The sequence below is a fragment of the Podarcis tiliguerta genome (assembly GCF_965153285.1).
Source record: "Podarcis tiliguerta genome assembly, chromosome: 3".
Taxonomy (NCBI): Eukaryota; Metazoa; Chordata; class Lepidosauria; order Squamata; family Lacertidae; genus Podarcis; species Podarcis tiliguerta.
Genome location: NC_139536.1, coordinates 82,816,711 through 82,841,564, shown reverse-complemented (window position 1 = coordinate 82,841,564; position 24,854 = coordinate 82,816,711). Strand labels below are relative to the sequence as shown.

General features: G+C 39.0%; 1 protein-coding gene across 3 annotated transcripts in view; it reads left to right on the top strand.

Annotated features, from left to right (window-relative positions):
* Positions 1-24,854, top strand: part of SMAP1 (small ArfGAP 1) — a 64,825-nt gene that overhangs the window by 25,140 nt on the left and 14,831 nt on the right. For 2 of the 3 annotated variants that reach the window (XM_083431701.1, XM_083431699.1), the window contains exons 2-7: positions 1,568-1,701; positions 3,484-3,569; positions 4,698-4,773; positions 9,006-9,083; positions 10,265-10,345; positions 23,198-23,282. In XM_083431701.1, the coding sequence (XP_083287827.1) occupies positions 3,487-3,569; positions 4,698-4,773; positions 9,006-9,083; positions 10,265-10,345; positions 23,198-23,282 (403 nt within the window). In that variant the 5' untranslated portion in view covers positions 1,568-1,701; positions 3,484-3,486. The remainder of the gene's footprint in view (positions 1-1,567; positions 1,702-3,483; positions 3,570-4,697; positions 4,774-9,005; positions 9,084-10,264; positions 10,346-23,197; positions 23,283-24,854) is intronic. The other variant, XM_083431700.1, reaches the window with a different exon arrangement.

Below are 24,854 nucleotides of genomic sequence, written 5' to 3'. Positions count from 1 at the left end.
TTGGTTAGTTTTTCTAAGAAGGCTGTTTCCCATACTATTTGATACCATTAGTTCATGCTTACTCCTAACAGGTCTCTCCAATGTTTGGCTATGATGTTATGATGTGGATACTTGTAAAGGCATAAGTCACCCTTAAATTTGTTTTTGCCATTTGGGCATTTTCACATGTGGTGCCGATAACATATTTTATCATTGAGTGCATTAGTTGTAAATGTTAAATGAGTTAGAAGGATGCTCTTGTTTTCAAATGAAATGTGTAGTCTAATACACAGGCTTATATTCAAAACATACAGATGGGCAATATAAATAATGATAAAATGCCATGTGAAAACAGTTGGTATGTGTTATTCTGTCATGAAGTAGCACTGAAAATTTCACTGATCAAGTAAATAAGATCTACCATTTGAATGTGCCTTTTACCTGAGGCAGTCTACCCAACAAATCTGTTGTTTGGGTTATCATTCCTTTAATTTTCAAAAACATACAAAAATCTTTTGTTAATAAGAGTTCAACTTAACTTTATTGAGACCATTATGGAATTTAAATCTGTGACGTAACAAAAGGGCCATATGTGCTTGTGTTTTATCATGTGAATCAGTTTCCTATGGCACCCCACAATCATGTCATCTTGGGTCAGTGTAGGTGCAACCATGGGACTATTCCTTATGTTTTGCAGATTGCCTGTTTTCCCTTCTAGCGCTAAAATAATTTGGTCAAGCAACCATTCCCATAATTTCCACCTACACATCCTACCACACAGCCATAGGGTACTGTACCACTCACATTTCACACAATTCTCAATACTCCAAGGACCACCTCTCCCCATATGAACCAACCTGGACCCTGCAATCATAATTTGAGCCCTTCGCGTGCCCCCTCCGCGAGAGGCCTGGAGGGCAACAACACGAGAACAGGCTTTTTCTGTGGTGGCTCCCCACTTGTGGAATGCTCTTCCCAGGGATGCTCGTCTGGCGCCTTCATTACATATTTTTAGGCAACAGGCCTTTGGCTAATTAAACAATCTATGGCCTTTTAAACTGGGGGCAGGGGGGATTATTGTTTGTGTTTGTTATTATTGTATGTATTTTTGTGCTTTTATATTGTATATTGTAAACTGCCCTGTGATCCTCCAGTGAAGGGTGGTATAGAAAATGAATGAATGAATGGAACTGCCTATTTTGTCCCAATATCTTTCTTTCTAAGAGGGCTAGAGATTTTAAAAAATGAAAGCTCAGAGTCTGGGACACCTGCCAACAAGCACCACTGGAAGCCTTCACAGGTGCCATGGCAACCAAGGGTGCTGGATTGGCAACAACTGTAGAAGACTTTGATCCAATGGACTGCTGGATATTATTATCTTCCTAGAGTTGGAAAAGCAATTTGTGATGCTATGCAAATGGGCTACTGCCTGGGAAGTAAAAGCAAAGGCCTACATGCAGTAATATGTGCAAATGGACTGTCTGAATGATAGTCTTAAACTGACAGTTGCATTTATATGCCCGAAATAAAACTTACTTTAAAACATAGCCAGATCTTGCAATATTTTCATATCAGTTATTTCCCATAGGTCCAAGATGGGCTTCCTGGAACACAGGTGTCTTTATTTGTATCAGATGCGCTGGAATTCATCGAAATCTGGGGGTTCATATATCAAGGGTCAAGTCTGTCAACTTGGACCAATGGACACCAGAACAAATACAGGTAAAGAAAACTAAAATTGTAGTGGGGGCGGCAGAAATCTTCTGGAAAGTTTATTTCACAAGCTTAATTGGTAAAATGGATTATTCTTGCCCACCTTTAAAAAAAAAAAGGACCAACAACTGTTATTTAGTTAGAGGCATTTTCGTTAGGAGGACACTATGTAGCAGCCACTATGTTTGCTTCCCTTGCGGATTTCAGTATTCATATCTACTTAAAATATCAAGACTACATATTGAAGGCTGTTTGAAACTGCTTCCACATGACAGCTGCCATTTTCTGTGTGAAAAGAGTAATGAAATGGATTGACGTTCCATGCTAATAATGGCTTGTCTTTGTGCTGCCAAACTTGTATTGTGGCAACTTGCATAGTCTAATAGTATTAAAAGCTTTCTAGCCAATAAAGTGAATGATGCCCTGAAACTTTTGGCCCTCTATTTTGTTCACTTGTTCATAGCCTGATCCATTTTGGCATAGTGTCTCCCATTTTTCTTAGGGCTTCTTCCATATTCAGAACATGATCCCAATCAATCAAGTTGCATATTGCAATTTTTTTTTTTAAAAAAAGTGGTGATTTTTACTGAAGGCAGAGAGAACCTTCATATTGCCCTCATTAATAATCAGGGTGGTAATAGTATCAGTTTCAGTTTTTCAGGCTGAAGAAAGGGGGAGCATCGTCTCAGTTGTTTTGATAATCAAGATGCACCCTGGCAATTCTCCAAAAGAGAGGCCTGCTTTTTGGAGGGTGTCACAAGCATGTTTGATAAATCAGTCCTGTTTTGCCTTATCTCAAAATAGCCACTATTTTTTCAATGTTTCTGACGACAGTCTTTAAGGATTTTCAGTTTACAGGAGCATTTCACTTCTGTTACATTATCCAGCTTTTCAACAAAAACATAACTTCACTTAGCCTGATGACCTGTTCCTGTCAACTATCATTTTGTCCATTAATACACTTAAAGTAGAATTCTATAAATTTTTAGAAATGTGACATTTAATTATCAAAAGGCAGTTTAAGCACAATTGTAAAAAAATACAGTACTTGCAACATCAAAAATATAGAAGCAATTTATGTTATGGTATAAAAGCAGTGTGCAGTATATTTTATGGTAGCGGAAACATTTTCAACAGGGATATTACCATTTCCTCAACACTAAAAGTGCCTGATAATATCTCCCTACCAAAAACTTACAATAGAATTTAGCATTGCTTAGGCAGTACTATGCAACCTTATCCCAACAAGACAAAACTTGTACAATGCACATGTTATTTATGCTTAAAATAGTTATCTGCTGTCAAAGGAAAAAAGCGGGGAACTGACAAAATGAGCGTTCTTTTGCTTGATTTTTTAAAAAACTTCCATTTAGTAATCTTGACTGCTCCTTGTAACAGTACAGAACTCCAAAATACTTCCACAAGGTTTTGCTACGCGTAGGAAGAAATCAGTCAAGAATAATACCTTAAGCTTTTCGTTGTGTTTGAAAGTTTTACCTTGCAGAAAGCATACAAGGCACGTCAGCACTGCTGCTTTTGCAGAATATAATTCCGTGAGAAGATTCCATGAAAAGGCTAAAGCCAGAATATTATGATACTTGCGAAAAATGACTACAAAAGTAGTTGCTTGAATAGTTGCACATTTACAGGCCACTTCTAACTATAAATACTCAAAAGTCCCATTGATCTTGATAGTAATGACTTTCACGTACAAATGGTTATGACGTCAGTGGCTGTGTTTGCAATAAGAATTAAAATGGTCCATCTTTTTTCTTTTGCTGTTGCTTTTAGTGCATGCAGGAGATGGGAAATACCAAGGCAAGGCTACTCTATGAAGCTAATCTACCAGAGAACTTTCGAAGACCACAAACAGATCAGTATCCTTTGTGCACTGCCATACTGGGAGAAGACAATAGTAATTTGAGTATTATTACAATGTACATGATTATATTGTACTGTGCATAGAGTGATTAAATTGAAAAGGAGTAAAAACAAGAAAGAAACACTGGATGATTGGTTTTCAGTGAATTGTGAGACAGTTTTTAGTTTATTCCAAATAATAATATATTCAGAGATAACATTTGGTTAAATACTGCTAAATATGTAGAAATATTACGATAAAGAGCTTGGTCTAGTAGACCACTTTTAGTAGTGGGGGAAAAAAATCACAAATAAGCATAACCCAGGTGACCTCTAGCCCTGTCTTTGATTGGACAATCTCTGAGGCATCTCCCATCCCTATGTACCACTTCTGTACTGTGCTAGTGCATGTGAACTAGTGATGGTAACACATTTTGGAAACAGAGTTTGGAAGGTAGTCCCACTCAGTTCAGAGCCAGCACTAGCACCCATCCATTCTGACATGATGTATAATGGCTTTGTGGCACACCTCTAACAGTGTCTTTCCTCTGACCTGTCTCCAAGTGTTACCAGAGTTGTGGAGGGGAAGGGAAAATGTCAGACAACAGGGCTAGCTAAAACTCGGGGCTTTTAGTTCTAACTTACTGTAATGAAGACTTCTAAACATGCTTGGAACTATAAAAACTGTTTTTGTTTTTTTAAATTACCCCTAGCCCATTGATAGCCAGCAGGGAAGCATTAACTGTGCATAGCATAGGTGTGACTACATTAGTCAAGAAAGTGCACCTCCCTAACTTTCCTAACTTTTTCGAGTCTGTACTAGAAAAGTTGGGGGGAATTTAAAGAGCTCTTTTTTTTTCTTTTTTCTTTTTTTGCTTACTAATGCTGATCATATAGTCACTCCTCACATGCATTTTGAGATGTAGTTCAAAAGATTTTATGCTAGAAGGCTCGATGTATTAAGGTGTGCTTATATGAAATCAAGTATTGAATGAGACCTTGCTAAAATACTAATTAAAATTGAATGTGTGTGCTTCTAGCTTTAAAGATCTTATCTAGGATATAACTGGGAATTAAATGTTTTGTACTGTAAACCCTCTTTAGTTTGGTCTGTGTTCTGTCTTCCTTAAGTTATCTGATCTCAGAGCTGTGGAATTTTTCATCAGGGATAAATACGAGAAGAAGAAATACTATGACAAAAATGCTGTTAATATCAGCAGTGTAAGTAAACGATCGATTTCTTCTGAATTTTGGTTTAACATGTGCATGTTGTAATATAGTTAAATTATGCATACTATGACATATTTTAAGTGATTGCTCCCCACCTCCACAGCCCACTGTGATCCGCCTAACAAAGCTGCTCCTGGCAGTTGATGGATCCCTCTCGCAAGGCATGGGATAGGGCAGGGGGCAGCTGTAGCAGGATGAGAAATCAGAGGCATTTTGGGCTACCCTGTGCAAGCCAGGAAGAACTTTCTGACAGTAAGAGCTGTTCAACAGTGGAACAGACTACCTCAGGAGGTGGTGGGCTCTCCTTGCGTGGAATTTTTAAAGTAGAGGTTGGACAACTAGCTGTCATGTATGCTTTAACTGAGTTTTCTGCATGGCAGGGAGTTGGACCAGATGACCCCCAGGGTTCCTTCCAACTCTACAATTCTATGATTCTGTGATTCCTCCCCTTCCTGTCACTTCTGCAATCACTGCAATCCATCACTGTGCATGGATTTTAACAAGTGAACATGAACAGGACACTTGCTTACGAATTATGTGGTATCACAACACCATGTGATTTACATGCTGTGCTTGTTCCACCCACCTGTCAAAATTGACCACTAAGGGCAAAAAAAGTTTCCCTGCCAACATATTATAAAAGACCAACCCTGTCAGTACAGGAAAAAATATCATTAATCATAAAATTGGTGTTAATGACTTGCATGAAAAATAAAGTACTGTACCATGCCCACAAACTGAGGAGCTCTTAGGGAGAATGAAGAGGAATGTGATTGAAACCTGCTGTCAAGTATTTGTGACTCTAAACTGATGGGTGGGGTACTGATAGATGTTCCTTCAAGGCTCACAAGAACCTTTGCTACTGAAAAGAACTTGGGCATGTAAACTCATTAACTGTAAAATGGAAATTGCTTTGCTGAATCAGAACAGGGATTCCTCTAGCCAAGCATTGTATCCCCTGACAGTGGCCACCAATTTGCATGGCTGAGCTGGCAATCCTTTGTTATGATCAGAGATATACAGTTTTAACATTCAGCTCTGCTGTTATGGCTAAGTACCATACTTCGAGGAATCCTTCTAGACCTTCTGAGAAGTCATTTGACCTAGTGAGCACTTGCTATTCTCATGGCAATGAACTCCATAAGTTGGTTATGTGTTGCCTTGTTGACCACCTTCATTCACACCAAGCTCCTTTTGGGAGGGGGTTAACTTGAAATGCAAATAACATATATTTTTGCTACCTGTCTGCTTGAAGGTAGGCAGTGTGGCTCTACTTACAGAAGGCATCCCTATATTCCTCTGCCTGAAATCAGTATTGGAATTTTGCTGTGCAGTGATCTATATCAGCCCATTGATCATATTACTACAACTTTTACTTGGCGGACTGACCTTGACCTTTTAAAAATCCTAATACACCATTTTAAAAGATAATATTAATTTGCTTTTGGGATCCAACAGATTCATTATAATCCTAGCTGATTATAATGAAGTCTAACATTTAGTTTAGTCTAACATTTAGTTTAACATTTTTTTTTTTAAAAAAATATCTTACTATTTTCACATTCCAAAAAAAATAGCCCCAATTTTCTTGTAATGCTAAGCCAAATTATTACTTAGTGAGAACAAGCAAGTGACCTTGAGGAGCAAAGTCACCATGTAATTTTTTATACATATATACTCACAGGGTTGTGGACATAAAAAAAAAAAAATCATTTAGTGCTCTTGAAGTGGAATAATCACAGCCAAATAGAATTTTTCATATAGACAAACTGCTAAGTCATGTTCCTACCCACAACAAATGGTTTGTGAGAGTTAAATATTAAAAATAGTTTGTAGTAATCAAAGAATAGAAAATATGGAGTAACAATTTGAGAGTAGAAATGAAATGAAGTTGTTAAAGCATTGTGGTTCCAAGTGTTACAATGAGATGTTGCCAGCAGAATTTTTAACATCACGTGTGGCTTATGGGGCCTCTTAGTAATGTCAAGAGTTGGCCGTTGTTTATTTAGAGAGGCGGTTGCTCAGTGGTGGAGAACATGCTTTGCATGCAGAAAGTCCCAGCTGTGGCGCTGTCTTGCCTGCCTAGTTTCTGGAGATAACTGAAAAGCTTGGGCTGATGGATTTGGCATTTCAAGGCTCCTACACCTCTACTTTGCAGGAGCTCAAAAGTTTATTACTAACAGGTAACAATGGGCTTTCTTAGGCCTTCTGATTGTGACTGCTCTTTGGGAGTTTATGGAAATTTCTGAAAATACTGCAGTAAATTTCAAGGTATAATTGCATCTGCTCATAAACAAGCTGAATAATACTTTGTTGAATGCTGAAAATACCCTGCTGATTACAGGTGTATGTAGAAATTCTCAAAAGACTATACAAACTGCATTATAATACAACCGGCAGTTTATGGTTAGCAGGCTGTTCCTTATTAACGAAGATTTTTTCCTTTACTGTTTTGAAATGGAGTGCTTTATTTGAAAGTTATACATTTAGAGTTCTGAGTTATTTTGCTTCAATCTTTAAATAAATAATTCTGTTAGAATGAGCAAGAACAAAGACGCCTTTGCCTCTTTCCCCTTCCCCATGGGACAGTGTTCATTTTCAGTTTCAGGACATTAATATTTCAACAGTCACACTGGATAAAACTGAACAATGGATGAAATGTAATTATTTTCCCTCGTGCTTGTGATGTGATCTTATCCAAGTTCATTTCTTATTTTATATTCTGGTGAATTCATCCATAAAGCATTCACTATTGATTTTTTTAAAAAATTGCCTTTTGAAAAAGCTGTAGTAAAATTTTTAAAAAGATGAAGAGGTAACTGCATGTAATTTGCATGTAATGCTAAGCCCAAACCACGGCTTAGTGCGAAGAAGTGAATGTGGAGGTGCCAGTAGAGGAGATGGCAGCAGCTTTGCTCCTCCTTGGTTGTTTTTCTGCTGTGCCGTCCTGAGCTGCAGTTTGACTTAGTGCCATCTGAATCTGGACTCCCTCCAGACAGCGGCAGAGCATATGCCCGTGCCGCCCAGGGCGGGCGCGCTCCCAAGGGGGGCGTGGCGCAGAGGGTGCCCTCCCAGGTGCGGGATAGCTGCTTGGGTGCCCTGCAGCTGGGGGCGGAGTGAGCTGCCCATGGTGGACATTCAGTGTGCCGCCTGCCTGCAGCTCCCAAGCCTCCCTCAATCTGTCAAAATGAAGGTGGAAGGGGGGAATGCCACTGGCAAAGCAGCGCAGCTCCCCCCTCTTACTCTGGTGGCTCGGGGTAGGCTTGGCAGTCATAGGCGGGCGGCACACCAAATGTCACCACCCTCAGTAAGGGCACCTGGGGTGGTCCACCCCCCCCTTCTATGCCCCTGCCTCCAGAAAAACCATGAGCTGTAAATCATAGGACAGCTTATGGCCTTTTTTGAGAGAGCTAAACCATGAACCTGTGTTTGGATGATATGTTAAACCAAAACATTCCCTAGCTGAGTGCAGCAACAAAATAACTAGGGAGCAAAGCAGCTGCATTCTCTTTTCTAGGAGCTTATTTTGCACTAAGACACTGGTGGCGCTTTTGTTTAAACCACAGAGCCTAGGGCTTGCCGATCAGAAGGTCAGCGGTTTGAATCCCCGCAACGGGGTGAGCTCCCATTGCTCAGTCCCTGCTCTTGCCAACCTAGCAGTTCAAAAGCATGTCAAAGTGCAAGTAGATAAATAGGTACTGCTCCAACGGGAAGGTAAACGGCGTTTCCGTATTCTGCTCTGGTTCGCCAGAAGCGGCTTGGTCATGCTGGCCACATGACCCGGAAGCTGTATGCCGGCTCCGTCGGCCAGAAAAGTGAGATGAGCACCACAACCCCAGAGTTATCCGCGATTGGACCTAACGGTCAGGGGTCCCTTCACCTTTACCTATGCTTTGCAAACCAAGCCAGCATGTACTCTTCTGCACAATTGTTAAATTTTGTGTGCTTTAGTTAAACAGCTAGGTTGGTCTGAGGAAGTATTCTGAATTCTCATTGGTCTTCCTTGAAACGCTGAATGTTTTCAGTAGCGAAGTTAACCAAAACATGTAGTCCTCAACATGCATACGTTTTGTGTCGCTGATTTCATCTCTGTTCTGCCTTGTCTGTATTTCATCTGTATCTTCTGATAAATGAGAAAGAGCAAAGTAAACTGATGGTTATTCTGTAGTCTTAGTGAAATCTGCCTTGGCTCCTTTTTCTCATCTTTCATCTGCTTTGTACAGATGTCTTCCTCTGATGCTTCTCAACCTCTGGCATCTTCTCCTTCTCTGCAAGCTGCTTCTGAGAAAAACAAAATAGAGGTATCTCCTCTTCCTTGTGTGCTTGTTGCATGCAGATGCTTTCTACGTTGAATTTGAATAATGTTGAACAGTATTCTCTAGGCCAATCCCATGATTTGTCTGTAAACATTTTAATTTAAACCACAAGTGTTATTGTACCCCTCCTTTAATGTAAACCGAAGAGATCCATTCAGGTAAACTTAACTTGCATGTTTGAGAGTTGAGGTGGTGGTTGTGTCAATATCTCACGTGTTTCCTGTTCTTTTACAATAATATATGGAGTTTGCTCCCTTTGTTTGGTCCCTGCTCCTGCCAACCTAGCAGTTTGAAAGCATGTCAAAGTGCAAGTAGATAAATAGGTACTGCTCCGGTGGGAAGGTAAATGGCGTTTCAGTGCGCTGCTCTGGTTCACCAGAAGCAGCTTAGTCATGCTGGCCACATGACCCGGAAGCTGTATACTGGCTCCCTTGGCCAATAAAGTGAGATGAGCGCCGTAACCCCAGAGTCGGTCATGACTGGACCTAATGGTCAGAGGTACCTTTACCCTTTACCTTTGTGGAGTTTTGATACCTTTCTACAGTTAGTGCAGGTGTAATGCTACACTGTTTTGAGGCTTGACAAGACAGGGGATGGTACTGAAACCCAATTTCATTGTCCTCCTAGGGTACTTTAAATTACCCGGGTAAGACCGCTACCATTTATCAGGAATTTGAATTGCTTTGAGACACAGTCAGATTATGACATTGTACTATTACATCTGAAGAAAATATTTGAGAGCTTAGTGTGATCCTGCAATCCTCAGTGAGTGTCTTTTTGAAATCTATGCATTTGTCTCAAGAGCCAGACGTTGTGAAAGACATAAGCAGCAACAAGCAAGTAAAAAAAGTCTTGGCCTAAGAGCAACCAATATCTGCCTCTTCAACAGTCAGTTCCAGGCCAGGCAATTCAGCTGCTAAGTGGCCATTGGAACATCAAAGAACAAGGGAGACCACTTAAGTACACTTTTACCCTGTTACAGTAACTATTGTATTATTTATTTTATTGTATTTGCAATACATTTTCCACCAGTTTCGGAGCTTCAGCTAAAAGGCAAGGTATAAATATGCCTAAGTAAATTAACATTATCTTGGATGAAACTATGTCTGTCAGTGTTTTAAATGATTATCGTATCTAAAACTGATAACAGAACATCTTTCCCACAGAAGGAAAAGGAAAAAAGGAAGGAAGAGAAAAAGAAAGATAGAGAGCCAGAAAAACCTTTGAAATGCTTAGGAGTTGAAAAAGTAAGCTAATTTTTTCTCTTACTAAAATATATTTTTTATGTATATTGCTATTTGTAATGTGTGTTTAAAATGCATGAAATAGAAGTCGTTTGAATAATTTTGAAAGCTTAAATATGACACTGCTACCTAGCAGCATGAATTGCATGGAAATCTCAGTTGGAAATACTAATGAGACAAAAAAAGCTCATGACAGCTTCCATCAAATGTATCCACAAGAGGAAAGAAACTTCCATTCTCTCATTCTCGGATGGCCTTGGGTCTCTTCTTCCAGCTGCCTTTTCGTGCTAATAATAGCTGGCACAGGTTATCTGGAAAAAGAGAGTGATTTGCTGTGCCTTTTAATAAGAGGGAGCTTGGCTTGCATAAGATGACAGTATAGCAGGGTTCCAAATCTGTTTTAAATCATCCTGTACAGCCAACTGTTGCCAATTGCTCTTTTAGTTTTCTAGAGCGTTGTGAATTCTTCAGGGACAGTTATTGTTTTAACCTTGTACAGAGAAATGTATTAGAAATTAATGGAGGCATGGAAGCTGCCCTATTCTTTGATCTGTACATGGGTACTAATTTGATCAAAGCAGTGTGTTTAGTTCAACTTATGGGAATGCAGTGAGTTCTAAGATGCTGTTGTTTTATTGTGAAGCACCCCCTTTTCACTCCTATTGATGCTATTAATAAATAAAAGGATTATTTTTGTCCAGAAGAAAACCAGAGGAATGAAGAGTGCAGAGATTTTTTGTCAAAAGAATTGCTCTTTAAGTTTTGAAATAGAACATGTTTTACTACTGGAAGCGATATTCTATCGATTCCTGAAGGAGTGATGGCTGATCTTTTATTTTGAGCCTTTGTATCCAAGACCAGACCTCTTTTGATAGCACAGTGGTACCTCATTTAAGAACAGTCCGGTTTAAGAACAATTTGGTTTACAAACTTTGCAAAACTGGAAATAGTGTCTTGGTTTGAGAACTTTTCCTCGGTCTAAGAACAGAATCCGAACAGTGGAAGGGCACCAGCGGCGGGAGGCCTCATTAGGGAAAGCACGCCTCGATTTAAGAATGGTTTTGGTTTAAGAACGGATTTCCGAAACGGATTAAGTTCGTAAACCAAGGTACCACTGTATTGGGAACTTCCTGCCAAACTAGGCAAATAATCTTAACTCAGTATTTACAGTTAACCCATGTCACTCCTACTGTAGTTAGGGTTTTGTTTCCTATCTCTCAGTTAACCTACAGTATACAGTGATACCTCGGGTTAAGTACTTAATTCGTTCCGGAAGTCCGTTCTTAACCTGAAACTGTTCTTAACCTGAAGCACCACTTTAGCTAATGGGGCCTCCTGCTTCTGCCGCACCGCCGGAGCACGATTTCTGTTCTCATCCTGAAGCAAAGTTCTTAACCCGAGATACTATTTCTGGGTTGGCGGAGTCTGTAACCTGAAGCGTATGTAACCTGAGGTACCACTGTATAGCCATTTTTTTCTCACCCTGTATAAGATTTTTAGCTCAGCTTGTCCTCCTCTCCCATAGATGCTGCAGTCACTAAGCAGTGCTTGATGTTACACTGAAGCAGGGCAAGCAACTGCATGAACGACTTGTGTATCTGCTCTTTGTTCTTCTTATGCAGGCCTAAGAACATAGGAAGTTGTCTTATACTGAGTCAGACCATCTATATCAGTGTTGTTTTCTACACTGACTGGCAGCAGCTCTCCAGATTTTCAGACAGAAATCTTTTCCAGACATCTTTACCTACCTGGAGGTGCCAGGGAATTCATGTTCTTTACCACTGAGCTGCAGCCCTTCCACAAATCTTGATTGGGGTCTGTGTACATGTGTCTTTTGTGTTTGCAGCCTCTTGAAGGAATTACACATATTTGCTGTCCATGACCCTTTCCCATATCTTGTTGGGAAAATCATAGGCACTCCCAACCCCATCAGAAAGTGGGAGTAGACTTGGGATACCAAATCCAGTGAAACGTGGAACAGTGCAGATGGAGCAGTGTCTGCATTGGAACTCCTTTCCCTCAATTCAGAACTGTGTGCTGGAATGGTCCCAGTTCAGCCATCCATGCTACAGGTTTCTCTTTCCCTTGTTTCCCTTTCACTAGGGTGAGTTGCTAGGATAGTGAAGGACTTATATTGTGCTCCTGCTGAACCAAGGAGGCATAAAGTGAGAGAGAGGTGAGATAGAGACAGAAATGGAGCAAACACACATATTTTTTAATGAAAGAAGGAAAGGGTGTGTGTGAGAGTAGGATGAAGAAAGAAAAATGGAAGTAAACAGCAGCTTCAGACTTCAGGTTTATGAAGATTAGAATGTGGTTAAGATTAGATATGGTAAGACCTCTGGGATGAAGAAAGAGGTGATAGCTGAGAGATGGTGCAGACAAAGATGATTGTGCCTGGGGAGGGGGGGAAAGGGTAGCCTCTATGATCTGGAAAAAGAAAGTGCCGCTAGGAAATGGGGCTACAAATGTTTCAGTATTAGAAACAGAAAAGGGGAGCGATACAGATGGACATGCAGACTGTGATGGTACAGAAGGAAAAGGCATCCTATTGAGTAAGCAGAGCATGCCAAGAAGTGAAGATGGGAATAAAGAGGCTTAAGAGAAAGATTTCATGGTATGGGTTACAAGGAAAAAGGAGGCTGGATTAAACACGAAATTAAAATGACAACAGAAATGCTTTCCAGTGATTATTCAGTTAACATAGAAGTTGCATTCAGAGTGATTAGACTTTCTGCATCCCTTTTCTATAGCTAACAATTGTTTTCTCCTCACAGTGGGATGCAGACAGCATATGCATCTCACTGCAGGGAAGATTGTGGCATGCATGCCCTTCCAATGTTTCACCAGGGATTAAAATCATATGTGCAAGATCACTCATACATTGCCTTTCCCTCCTTCAGCAAAACTTCAAAGCCATTCCTCATTATGTTGAAATTAGCTGTAACAATGTTTGGTGTTTATATATTTTGTTTCATTACAACAAATACATTCAGGTTTTTCTTTTTCTTTTTAAAAGTATTGTGTATATATTTTCCATTTTTCTACGTACACACATTTTACCATCATACATAAATTTTGTTCTGATTTCCCAACCTTACCTTCAATGTTATTCTTAACAAACTAGGCTGGAGTAACAAACAGATATGCAGCAAAAGATGTATTTGGGTTTTTCATAGGGAAAATCTCCCCCCCCCCACCTCACCTTTGTAGTGAGGGAGGGCTAAAAAAACATTCATTATCATGATAAAATTTGTGTTCTCTGAATCTTGGTTTGAGTGGCAGTTCTTGTTCACGCAGCAATTATGGATACTAAAAGATTAAGTGACAGCTTAAAGGCAAATAAAATTAATTTATGTGGCCAGTAATCATAGCATCATAGATTGGCTTCTGGCAGTGAGGGTCAGAACAAGTTACAAGCTTTTTAATAATATGAACTGCAAATCTGCATTCTGATGGAGTGAAACAATTGCTGGTAATTATCATAGTTGAATACATTTACAGAGAACAACAGCAGTATATATAGTTTATATAAGGAGATGGGAGAGGGCTGGATTTTTTTTATCACTAAACATGCATGTTCAGTATTCATTCTCTATTCTCCAAAAGAATGTGTAACCAATGAAGGCAAGACAAAAGAATTTCCATGTTTACCAGAGCAGAGGCCCATAAAATATGCTGTCCAGGCTGCTTAATAGTCCATAAAATGTTTTGAACAGCCAGTGTAATCCTAAGAAATCCATGCTTCTAGCCCTTATAGTTTGACAGTGTCTTGGCTGGTGGGGTGGGGAGGGAGAAAGTTCTAATATTTAATCTATATATCAGCCTATCCACAAGTCCCCATCTCCAAAAGAATCTTTAGTCATCTATCAACAGAAAAGTGCTAACCACTCTGGTATGGGGCCAAAGTGCTCTAAGAAAGCCACACAAATACCTGCTGGAACTTTTAAGCATGACATCATTTTCAAGTGGGAAAAAAGTTAAGTTGTCCTCTCATATTTTTTTTGCAGTTCCTCTGCAGCATACGTTGTCTCAATTTCTAGAATAATATGCAGTGGGGAGGGAGGAGAGTTGTATGGCTTTATAGACTAATACCTAAAGACCTTCAGCTGCCAATAAGCAGCCTGTCCATCCTTTATTCCTCCAGAAGCTGTGCCTTTCCAGCAGTGGTGATTTATATGGCTTTCAACTTACCACTGAGACAAGGATCTTGAAAAATTAAGTTAAAGTATTCCTTCATTTTCTCCACTGAGGTTGAAAAATACTTCTCTTTGTAACCATCTTTTCAGCTTTTATGGAAGTAAATTATCTATTAATTCTACATAATACCATCAAAGGTAGTCCAACTAGAAAGATTTCCTTGCTTATTGATTCTCTTTTTGGTTCTCTGTAGAGTTATTACAGTTTAACTGCATCCATTAGAATATATTTGAAAAGTGTTCATAGTGAAATTCATAGGCTGCATTGCCTAGCTGTTCTGGTGTGTTATTAATACAGTCCAATGAATGCATGACATTTTTCTAACACTTTGCTCCTTAATGTCTGTGGGTCAGAGAAGGCTCTGAGAATGACTTTTGTTATCCAGGATGTGTTGTGAAATCATTAATTCCCATGTTGGACACTGCAAAACAAATAACTGCTCAAGATTGCTTGGCACATCTTATATTGATCAATTGCCTGCTTTTGTGCTAGCCTAGAAAGAAACAAGGAAAGAAAACTGAATGCTTCTATTTCCTCCTTCTTTTTGATGATTTATAAATAAAATAATGACAGCATAACCATTTATGGATGGAATTAAATGAGCAAGAGGTGATGAAACAACAAAAATGGATTGAGGAATGTTAAGCCTGTAGTTAGGAAAAGTATATGGGTTTACCTTTAAAATCATGCAGACCCAGCTGTGTGGGTTTATTTAGATATTTTAAAACATTATTTTAAGCTCTTCACTTAATGGTCTTAATATGGTGGTATTTCCAGAAGTGCATGGATATATTGTGGTTTTGTGGCATATTGCTGTAACTGCATCAGTAATTGAGTCTGTGGGAAAGAATATCAAGAAGGCCAAGGCGCTGGTCATTGGAACATAGGTAGAGTTCTATCCCAGCATAGTTCAGACAGGATGCTGGACTGGATGAGATGACAGCCATTTAATACATTTTCATTAACTCAAGGGCCACACTGGTTTACATTAACTACCCAGCAGCATCTCCTAGATGGTAGCCCTTCTAGGAGAAGGAAAACTGATCCTAAACCTCTACTGCTTTGTGGGATATCTTCAGTAGAAGAAAAAAGCAAAGGTGTAAATCCTATACAAATCTGGAGTGGAGCCCCTAAGATGGTTGGATGGTGCATTGTACGCCTCCTCCTACTGCAGCCAAGCTGGTGCCAAACATACTGCTCTGCTTTCCTTTGGATCACATCAGTGGGGTCTTCTCATCTGGGCATCCAGGGAGATCCATACTCACTGGCTAGGCTTGCATTCTGGGGCAGTCACTTTCATGCTGCTAACACAGCGGTTTGACTTCACCCCGGAGGCACAGTTCATTGTCTCTTGAGACAGACGGATGCCAACATTCTGATATGATGCTTTGAAGATAAATCTGATCATGTGCCCCAGAATTAGTAGATGCTTGCATTGATGGACACTAATGTGTATGTAGCAGATTTATGATTAGATTAATTAATTGATTAATTAAATTGCTAGGCTGAGTCTTTTGCAGGATTCTACTAAAAGATGAGAAAACTCAAATGGTTTTATAAGGGACTGACTTATGTCTTAACATAGATGCATAAATAAGAATGTATGGTGCATAATGTAAGATGAATGTGTTTCCTACTCAAAGCAACAGCTTTGGTCACCTAGGGCAAATAGCTATTAGTTTTATTCCAGTGGGTTTTTAAATTCTGCATTTATACTTTTAAGTTATTTTTAGTCTTATTGTATCTCCTGTATACCACTTAGAGATGACGGATTAAGCAGTATACAAATCATCGAAATAAAAAACAAAATAGTTTGTCCCATATGTAAAGACTTCCATTGTAAGTGGACATATGTGATGCCAGTATATTTTAAGATATGCCTGAGTTTATATATTGCTGTAATTTGGATATGGGCAAATCACTGGGTTTGTTCATACACAAGTTAGTTTACGTACTTTAACTTTCAGCTCAAGTTTTCATTAAATAGTAGTGTTCTCTGCCTATTTCAATGTATTCTTAATCTGTACAGATAAGAAGCAATAAACTAAGTAAATCAAGGCAAGAAAAGTGTAAGTGACCAATAGCTAAGTAGAATTTGGAACAAGGAATGTAGCTAATGAAAATAGGTGGGTTCAATTCTATAAGGAAAATGTTCCTTTTAAAACACTTTAGCATCCAGTAAACACAGTGGTACCTTGGGTTAAGAACTTCATTCGTTCTAGAGGTCCATTCTTAACCTGAAACTGTTCTTAACCTGAAGCACCACTTTAGCTAATGGGGCCTCCCGCTGCCGCTGCGCTGCCAGAGCACAATTTCTGTTCTCATCCAGAAGCAAAGTTCTTAACCCAAGGTATTATTTCTGGGTTAGCGGAGTCTGTAACCTGAAGCGTATGTAACCCGAGGTACCACTGTCCTTTCCTAAACCCTGGTCAAGGATGGCTTCCTTGAAGAAGGGGAAAATATTTTTCTTCCACAGTGAAGTGGATATTTTCCTTTTTCTTGGTAGGCAGTTTTATATATCACTCAATCTCTTAACTTGAGAAAACATAGGCTTGTACATAATGCCAAACAAATTATTTTCTTTTTATTGCTAGTTATGTAGAACCTGGGACGCGGGTGGCGCTGTGGGTAAAACCTCAGCACCTAGGACTTGCCGATCGCATGGTCGGCGGTTCAAATCCCCGCGGCGGGGTGAGCTCCCGTCATTCGGTCCCAGCTCCTGCCCACCTAGCAGTTCGAAAGCACCCTTAAGTACAAGTAGATAAATAGGTACCGCTTTATAGCGGGAAGGTAAACAGCGTTTCCGTGTGCTGCTCTGGTGCCGGTTCGCCAGAGCAGCTTCGTCACGCTGGCCACGTGACCCGGAAGTGTCTGCAGACAGCGCTGGCTCCCAGCCTCTAGAGTGAGATGAGCGCACAACCCTACAGTCTGTCAAGACTGGCCCGTACGGGCAGGGGTACCTTTACCTATGTAGAACCTAGTCGACAACCTAGAGCACAACTTAGATAATGGTTCATGTTTATTGACAGCTGATGCAGTCATTTGTATTTAGGGCTGTTTCTAAAAAGGAACCCAAAGGATTTGTATTGCTTCTTTAAGCAGCATTTATAATCATGAAGGTCACTCACCCAAACACATAATTAGCAATAGAAAGAAGTGCCTGCTCCTTTAGAGAAGAACCCCATCCAGCCACAGCAGGCAATTGGCCAGGCTTCTGGCCATGGGAGTGACCTACCCACAAAATCTCAAATCTTCCCAGGATATAATCTCAGTTGATTGGTTCTTGTTTACTCCACCACTGCATTCAAGAACTGCTTCAGTGCTTGCACTGCCTCTCCTGATTCAGATATTATGGAGAAATAAAGAAATGTTAACTGACAAGGTTGCACTAGTACTATACATTTATATATTTTGTTAACAAAAAGGGCTGAAAGGTGTGTTGAACAGCTTTTTCAGATGAGAAGCTTCAGCGTGAGTAATAGCTTTTTTTAAATGCATGCTTATTGAAGTAAGTGGTATGAAAAGGGCATATGAGCTGTCAGAGAAAAATATCTGCAAGCCCATTGAAGATTTATAGAAAATTGCTAACATTACTTTCTTGCCTTAAGGGAGTTCTCAAATGTTTAGGCAATCATTTATAAACGTTATTGCCATCACTGCAATAAAGGGGGAATGAATCCAGTTACTTTTCTATATAAACATAGTTTGTTCTTAATGAGAGTAGAAGAAGGTTTTGTTCAATAATTTGGGAAGCCTTAAATTAGTTCCAAACTTAGTAGAAATCAACCTTAAATATTTTAAAGAAAGCTTTTTGCAGTAGCACATTAGAAGACGAACTTATTAGAAGAGTTCTTATTAGAGGCAAAATGTTTAAAGCAAATTAGACATCGAATGGGCATCTAAATTTTGACTTGGAATTTGGTAAACTACATTCTGTCACTTCCTGGCTGTTTCTAAAGTGACTATTATTATTTCTTAAATGCCAGTGAAAAATAATCATAACTTTAAAGGTAAAGGGACCCCTTTAGGTCCAGTCGTGGATGACTCTGGGGGTGCGGCGCTCATTTCGCTTTACTGGCCGAGGGAGCCGGCGTACAGCTTCCGGGTCATGTGGCCAGCATGACTAAGCTGCTTCTGGCAAACCAGAGCAGTGCACTGAAACGCCATTTACCTTCTCACCGGAGCAGTACCTATTTATCTACTTGCACTTTGTGCTTTCGAACTGCTAAGTTGGCAGGAGCTGGGACTGAGCAACGGGAGCTCACTCCGTCGCTGGGATTCGAACCACCAACCTTCTGATCGGCAAGCCCTAGGCTCTGTGGTTTAGACAACAGCGCCACCCGTGTCCTTACTAATTGTAACTTTAGAGAATACTTAATTTGTACTTGGATATGAGAACTTTCAGTACTGGAATGAAGCTTAATCCAGGCAAGGCAAAGGTACTAATGATCAGTAGAAATGCTCTCTTGGCATTGGAAGTAAAACTTGTTCTGGACAGGGTTGTGTCCCAGTGGAGTTTAGACTGGCCTCTTTTGTTTTTTAGGTGTGAGGTTAAGACATGTTCATTTCACCAAACTTTTAGTCTTAATACCTATGGAGTTTTTTGCTTTCTTTTGTTTTAATGGTCTTAGGCTCTTAGTGCTCTCCATTTTAAAATATATTGAGATTTTACTGTTAGTAAAAGAGAGTAGGGAACAGTATAATCATATAAGCGGCTTACAGTTACTGAAGCATACCATTTTATGTTACTCAGCCCAGCACTCAAATTGGTTGAAAATCACTGCGATTTCAGCTCAAATTTAGCACCATTTCACCAAGTGAAACCAGCCATTTTATTTGTAGCTCTTTGTAGCACTCCTCCCCCTCCCTCTTTCTCTCGCTGAATATTTAGCGTTAGGTTAGTCTGGAAAATTTTAGAAAAGTTTTTTTTTTTAATGGCCAGTTTTACTGTTTTGCTTCCACAACAGACTTCTGCTTGCACATTAGAATTTCCCCCTCTCCTCTCCCCAAAGCTTCCCATGTACCATCCACAAGGCTGAGGAACCCTCTGGATAAGTTTTTGGGGCCATGCAGGGAGAGGAAGGGTAAATCCAATTGCATGAGCAGAAAGCCACTCGTGCTGTATTGGATACAACCCTTGAGTTCCACACACATTTTTGGGGCTGCCACTGCTGAATAACGCACAGTCGCTCTACCTGCTCTGTACTGTTGTTGATACCAAAGCTAATAAAAGAAAGGTTCTGATAGCCTTAACTTTACTAGAGTTAAAACATTGTAAAATTGATTTTCTGCAGAGGTTTGGGATATAGACTGCCCTATGTGATAGAAGGCCCGGTGGATTACATTCAAGTTGTCTAAAGGTTCATTTGAAATAATCTGGACATTATCTGGTCTTAAGTATAATATTTTTACACCTTAAATCTTACTTTTTCACTGTGAAGGCTGTATTGGATCAATGAACTCTTTCGAGCAGCTTTAAATATCTCCTGTGGTGCTGGCAGCAAGGACATGTTGAACTTAGAAGAGCAATTATCATAGGGAGCAGTATGTGGCTTGACTACATTATGTTGTTCTACTGACGATTGGTATTTTTCTATTCTCTGGAAGAATTGTAATGGCAAGTTCTATAATGCTTTTGTTCTCCAGCTGCCATGATCAGTTCCATATTGTGTGATAATCATATCCTAATAAATTAATCCTTGGAGTTGTATAAACCCAGCCAAGTATATACAACTATATTAATTGGCAATATTATTATTCTAGGTTTATTAAGGTTCAGACTAAGCAGGGCTTCCTGCCCCCGTTTAATTAACATGGTATTATAGTAGGACTTTTTCTTGTTGCAGTAAAATATAATAATATTATGTGGCATGGCATATATTTTTTTTAAAAAAAATACTAAATTTGTAAGCATACCATTTAACAGATTTGCTTTAGACTTTTCATCAAACTAGGTTTTGCACCCTTCTTCCTCTCAACTTGGTTCATTGAATGGGTGCAATGGTTGATCTGTTCAAGCTCCAAATCGATAGTTTCATTTACTTAATATAATTTCTTAATTGTCATATTGATGCTTCAGTTGAAGGAGCACTGTGTTTGAGGTGGTTTGAATGTTTTCTCTATGATCTTAGATATGTAATGTCCATTCACACACGTAACAACATAGTGATTGTGATAAATAAAGCCACTTGTCTGTAAGAATATGAAAATTGTCCCAAGCTTCTTTTCAGTATTTTTATCCATTTCCTGTAATCTGACTGGAATGCACTGTAATATCATCAAGTTTAAAATCTTCCTTGGAGGCCCTGTTTCACATGCCCTTTTTCACTGAAGTATGGTTGGTGGTGATATGGTAATGCCTTCTTAAGAGTGCTGCCAAATTTATCAAACCCTTCCCTGTCACTTACGGCAGTTACCCAAGGTGGTGGCATTCGTTTGCTCTTCAAAGTACTATGACTGGCTTAATTTTGCTCCTGCTGTTGATGTTTCAGATGTCTGGAGGTGTTGCTGCCAGTTTTAATTATACTGCCTGGACTGTTGCTTTTAATGTATTATTTTAGCGATTGTTGGGTGCCTTGTAGATTTTTAAATAAAAAGGCAGCACATAAGCATTTTAATAATAGCAGTTGCTTCATCTACAGACACCCCATGCTTCCTAAAGGGTTTGCTTTACAACTGCAGTGTTAGGCTTTCAGTTTAATATAATGTAGATATGGATTATGGTAAATATTAATTTTCAAAAATATAAATTCTCAAAAATACATAATTTTCTCTGCCCTTTGCAGGAAGTTGTATATCTGTTTTCGACTTCTTGAAACTGATCTCCACTGATTGGTTTAGCTGAATTTACTCTGATTCTAACTTTATTATTTTTTAAAAAGATGGATTTTTAAATTTTGTTGTAAGTTTTATTGGTTTTATATTGTATACCACCATGTGACATTTGGATGAAGGACACTTTAGAAATAAAGTAATTATAATTAATAATAATATGCTGAAGATGAAGCAAAACTGTCATCATCCACCACCACCCTGGAATTTTTTTAACTGCAGTTTTATGTGCGGTGTTTGAACTACGGTGGCTATGGTGAAGTATCTCTTAATGTTGCAGTCAGCACAAAATGGCAGTGCATATGTGAACCCATAGTAGTTACCTGTTCAGTAGGATAGCAGTTGACACATGCAACTTAACAAGGTGGTTTCATTTGCCTTGTACTATATACTTCAGGGCAAGATAGGCAAAGCAATCCCCACCATGTGCTGTCGGACTACAATTCCCATCTGCCCCAGCCAGTATGACTCACAGTTAGGGATGATAGTAGTTCAACAACATCTGGAGAGCAACACATTAGCCAATCCTTTTGTTCTGCCCTGGCTGTGTTGGCGCTTAACCATGTGGTTTCCACAATATAGCATTGTACAAGATAAAACTTACTTATTTAGAACATTAATCCTCCCCCACTCAAATCCCTAGATGAATAATAATATGTAAATGAATCTAATATTTTGAAATAGAAACTTAATATAGTTTATAGTAAAATATATTGCTAAGCTATTCAGTTCAGGTTCACATGGGGAACCTTCTTTATATAAAAAGGTCCTGCATAATTCACACAAGGTGCTTTTGCTCTAGACCTCTGGGGAAAGGATATGTTAATTCATTAGGAAACACTGTGAAATGTATTATTTTATGAATTTACACCTCACCTTTCATTGTAAAATCGTTTCCTGGGCAGGTTACAAAAACCACACTATAAAAACAATAAAATCAACAGATAATTTTAACATTATAATAAATAAAGAGAATAATAAAAGGATTAAAACAATTCCATCCAGCTGGAAAGATTTTAAAAATTAAATGGCTGGGGAAATAAACCAAAGCGTCTTTTTCTTGTGCCACAATAAGTGGAATGTTCAATAATAACCATCATTTGTGGTGTTCATCCTGCCTGAGATAACGCATCAGTATGATTTTTCTGTAGATTAATGTGTTATTTATTATTACTTTTATATCCCAGTCCTCCTCCAAGTAATTCAGAGCAGTGTTTGTGGTTTCTGTCCCCACATTTTATCTTCACTACAACTTTTTAGCAAAGGCTAGGCTGAGGAATGATAACTATCCCAGGGATAGCTGGTGAGCTTAATGGCAGAGCTGAGTGGGGATTTTAGTCTTTGTCCTTTTTGTCCTAGTTTGACAGTTTAATCTTTACTTCTTTGTTGTATGTGTACAAGTGTAACTCGTGACAATATTTGTTTAGTGGTGAAGTGTGTGAGCTGTGGGCCAGGAGGTCCCCAGTTCAAGTTATGTTTCAGCTGTGAATGTGTTAGGTAGCTTTAGGCAATCAACTCTTCTCAACTCTCCATCTGCATTAGGAGGAGAATAAAAGGAAGGCTGTTATAAGGATTGTTGCAATAATGTATATGTAGTATTTTGATTACTTGGAAATGTGCCATTATAACACTAGCTCAAACACTGCAACGAAACATTATATTTTGTCATACTTTTCGCCAAAAGACCTCCTGTACATGCTAGTAACACTAATTTTAAAAATAAGAGGTTCAAATGAAATGTGAGACTGGATGAGGTCAGTTATTCATTATATTTTGGTTTCTATAAGAATCTTAATTATCTTTTCCTTTTCTTACAAAATAAAGCTTCCAAAGAAAGAGGATCAACAACTGGAACTTAAAGCAAGTCCTAAGAAAGTTCCAGAATCCACTGTCGATCTCTTGGGACTTGGTAAGTAGTTAATTCTTTGTTTTGCATTGCAGAAAAATGGCAAGACCTATGCTGCAATAATTAAAGGGGTTTCCCCCCCACATGCTGGAAAACATTGTTGGTTAATCTGTAAATGGTGTTGTAGTCTGCTAATATACTTAGAGAGAAAAACTGAAGCAGATCTGTGCCGTCTACTAAACTATAAGTAATGAGCTCCTTAGGGAGTGAGAAGCTATCAAAGTGATCTTCAAAGGACTGTGAGCTCAAGCTTTTTTTAAAGAAAATCTGTTGTTTAAAAATAGTCTTGTTTTATTGAAGTACAAACCTTTCTAATATCCAAATGAACCATGTACAGGTTCTGTTGTATTCCCCCATCCTAAATATCCATGCAACTAATTTTGCCTGCCCTTTGTAATTAGATTTCTTAAATGGCAGCTCCCTCCCAATTACAGTGGTACCTCGGGTTACAGAAGTTTCAGGTTACAGACACTTCAGATTACAGACTCTGCTAACCCAGAAATAGTTCTCAGGTTAAGAACTTTGCTTCAGGATGAGACCAGAAATCGCGTGGTGGTGGTGTAGCAGCAGCAGCGGGAGGCCCCATTAGCTAAAGGGGTACCTCAAGTTAAGAACAGTTTCAGGTTAAGAACGGACTCCAGAACGAATTAAGTTCTTAACCTGAGGTACCACTGTATTTTTGAAATTATTGAATTTAAGTAGCTAGTTGTGAGGTGAGATGGCATGTGCTTTTCAGAAAATAATAAAAACAGAATCCCTTGGCAAAATCATGCTTCTAGGAACTTGTGCAAGGTGACAGTTTTCTTCTTATGGAATGTCCAGAGTTTCTCCTATCTTACCATATTCAAAACATTTTATAATTAATTCCTTCATGATAAACTGTTCCAAGTCCCAGACGTTGGCCAACATTTTCAGAAGTCTAGTGTAACCTAAATCCTATCATTCCCAAGCCAGCTCTTCAATGTGGAGCCTAATCAGAAACAATTCTGCCTGAGTACTTATTTAATCCAAACCTGGTTACATATTCTTCCTACACTTTTATTTTGTTTGATGGTACTCCAGTGCTGCTGTGTATTCAGTCATTTCTGTGCAGGTTTACTGTTGAATTAGGGATTATCCCCTTTTTTCACTACATTTGGGCTTTACTTAAATTTTTACCTTGAAAAAGCAACTGTTTACATGTCAAATGCTTGCTTTTGTTCAAACTAGTCTAGCATTCATGGGAGATTATTTTTTAGAGTAGATCAGACCAAGTTTAACCAGTCTGAATAACCTCTGTTAGCTTGCCATATCTTAATTGTGTAACTAATGCCTCTTCTAGTGTAGGAGCTTAGAGTCTTGAGTCATGTGATAGACTGAAGTATGAAATACCACAGGAGAAAGCAAGTGACAATAAATGTGGCTAAGATTGCATATTTTTATTGAGCCAGCACATTGATGGAAATGTACAAAACAAGTTTCAAACATTTCTGGCTGGGCTGCACCAAGAGGATAGGTTAGCCTGTTTCATTTCAACAAGTCTGATGCATTTTAAGTACAGTACAGCCTTACCTTGATTGTTGAACGGAATCCGTT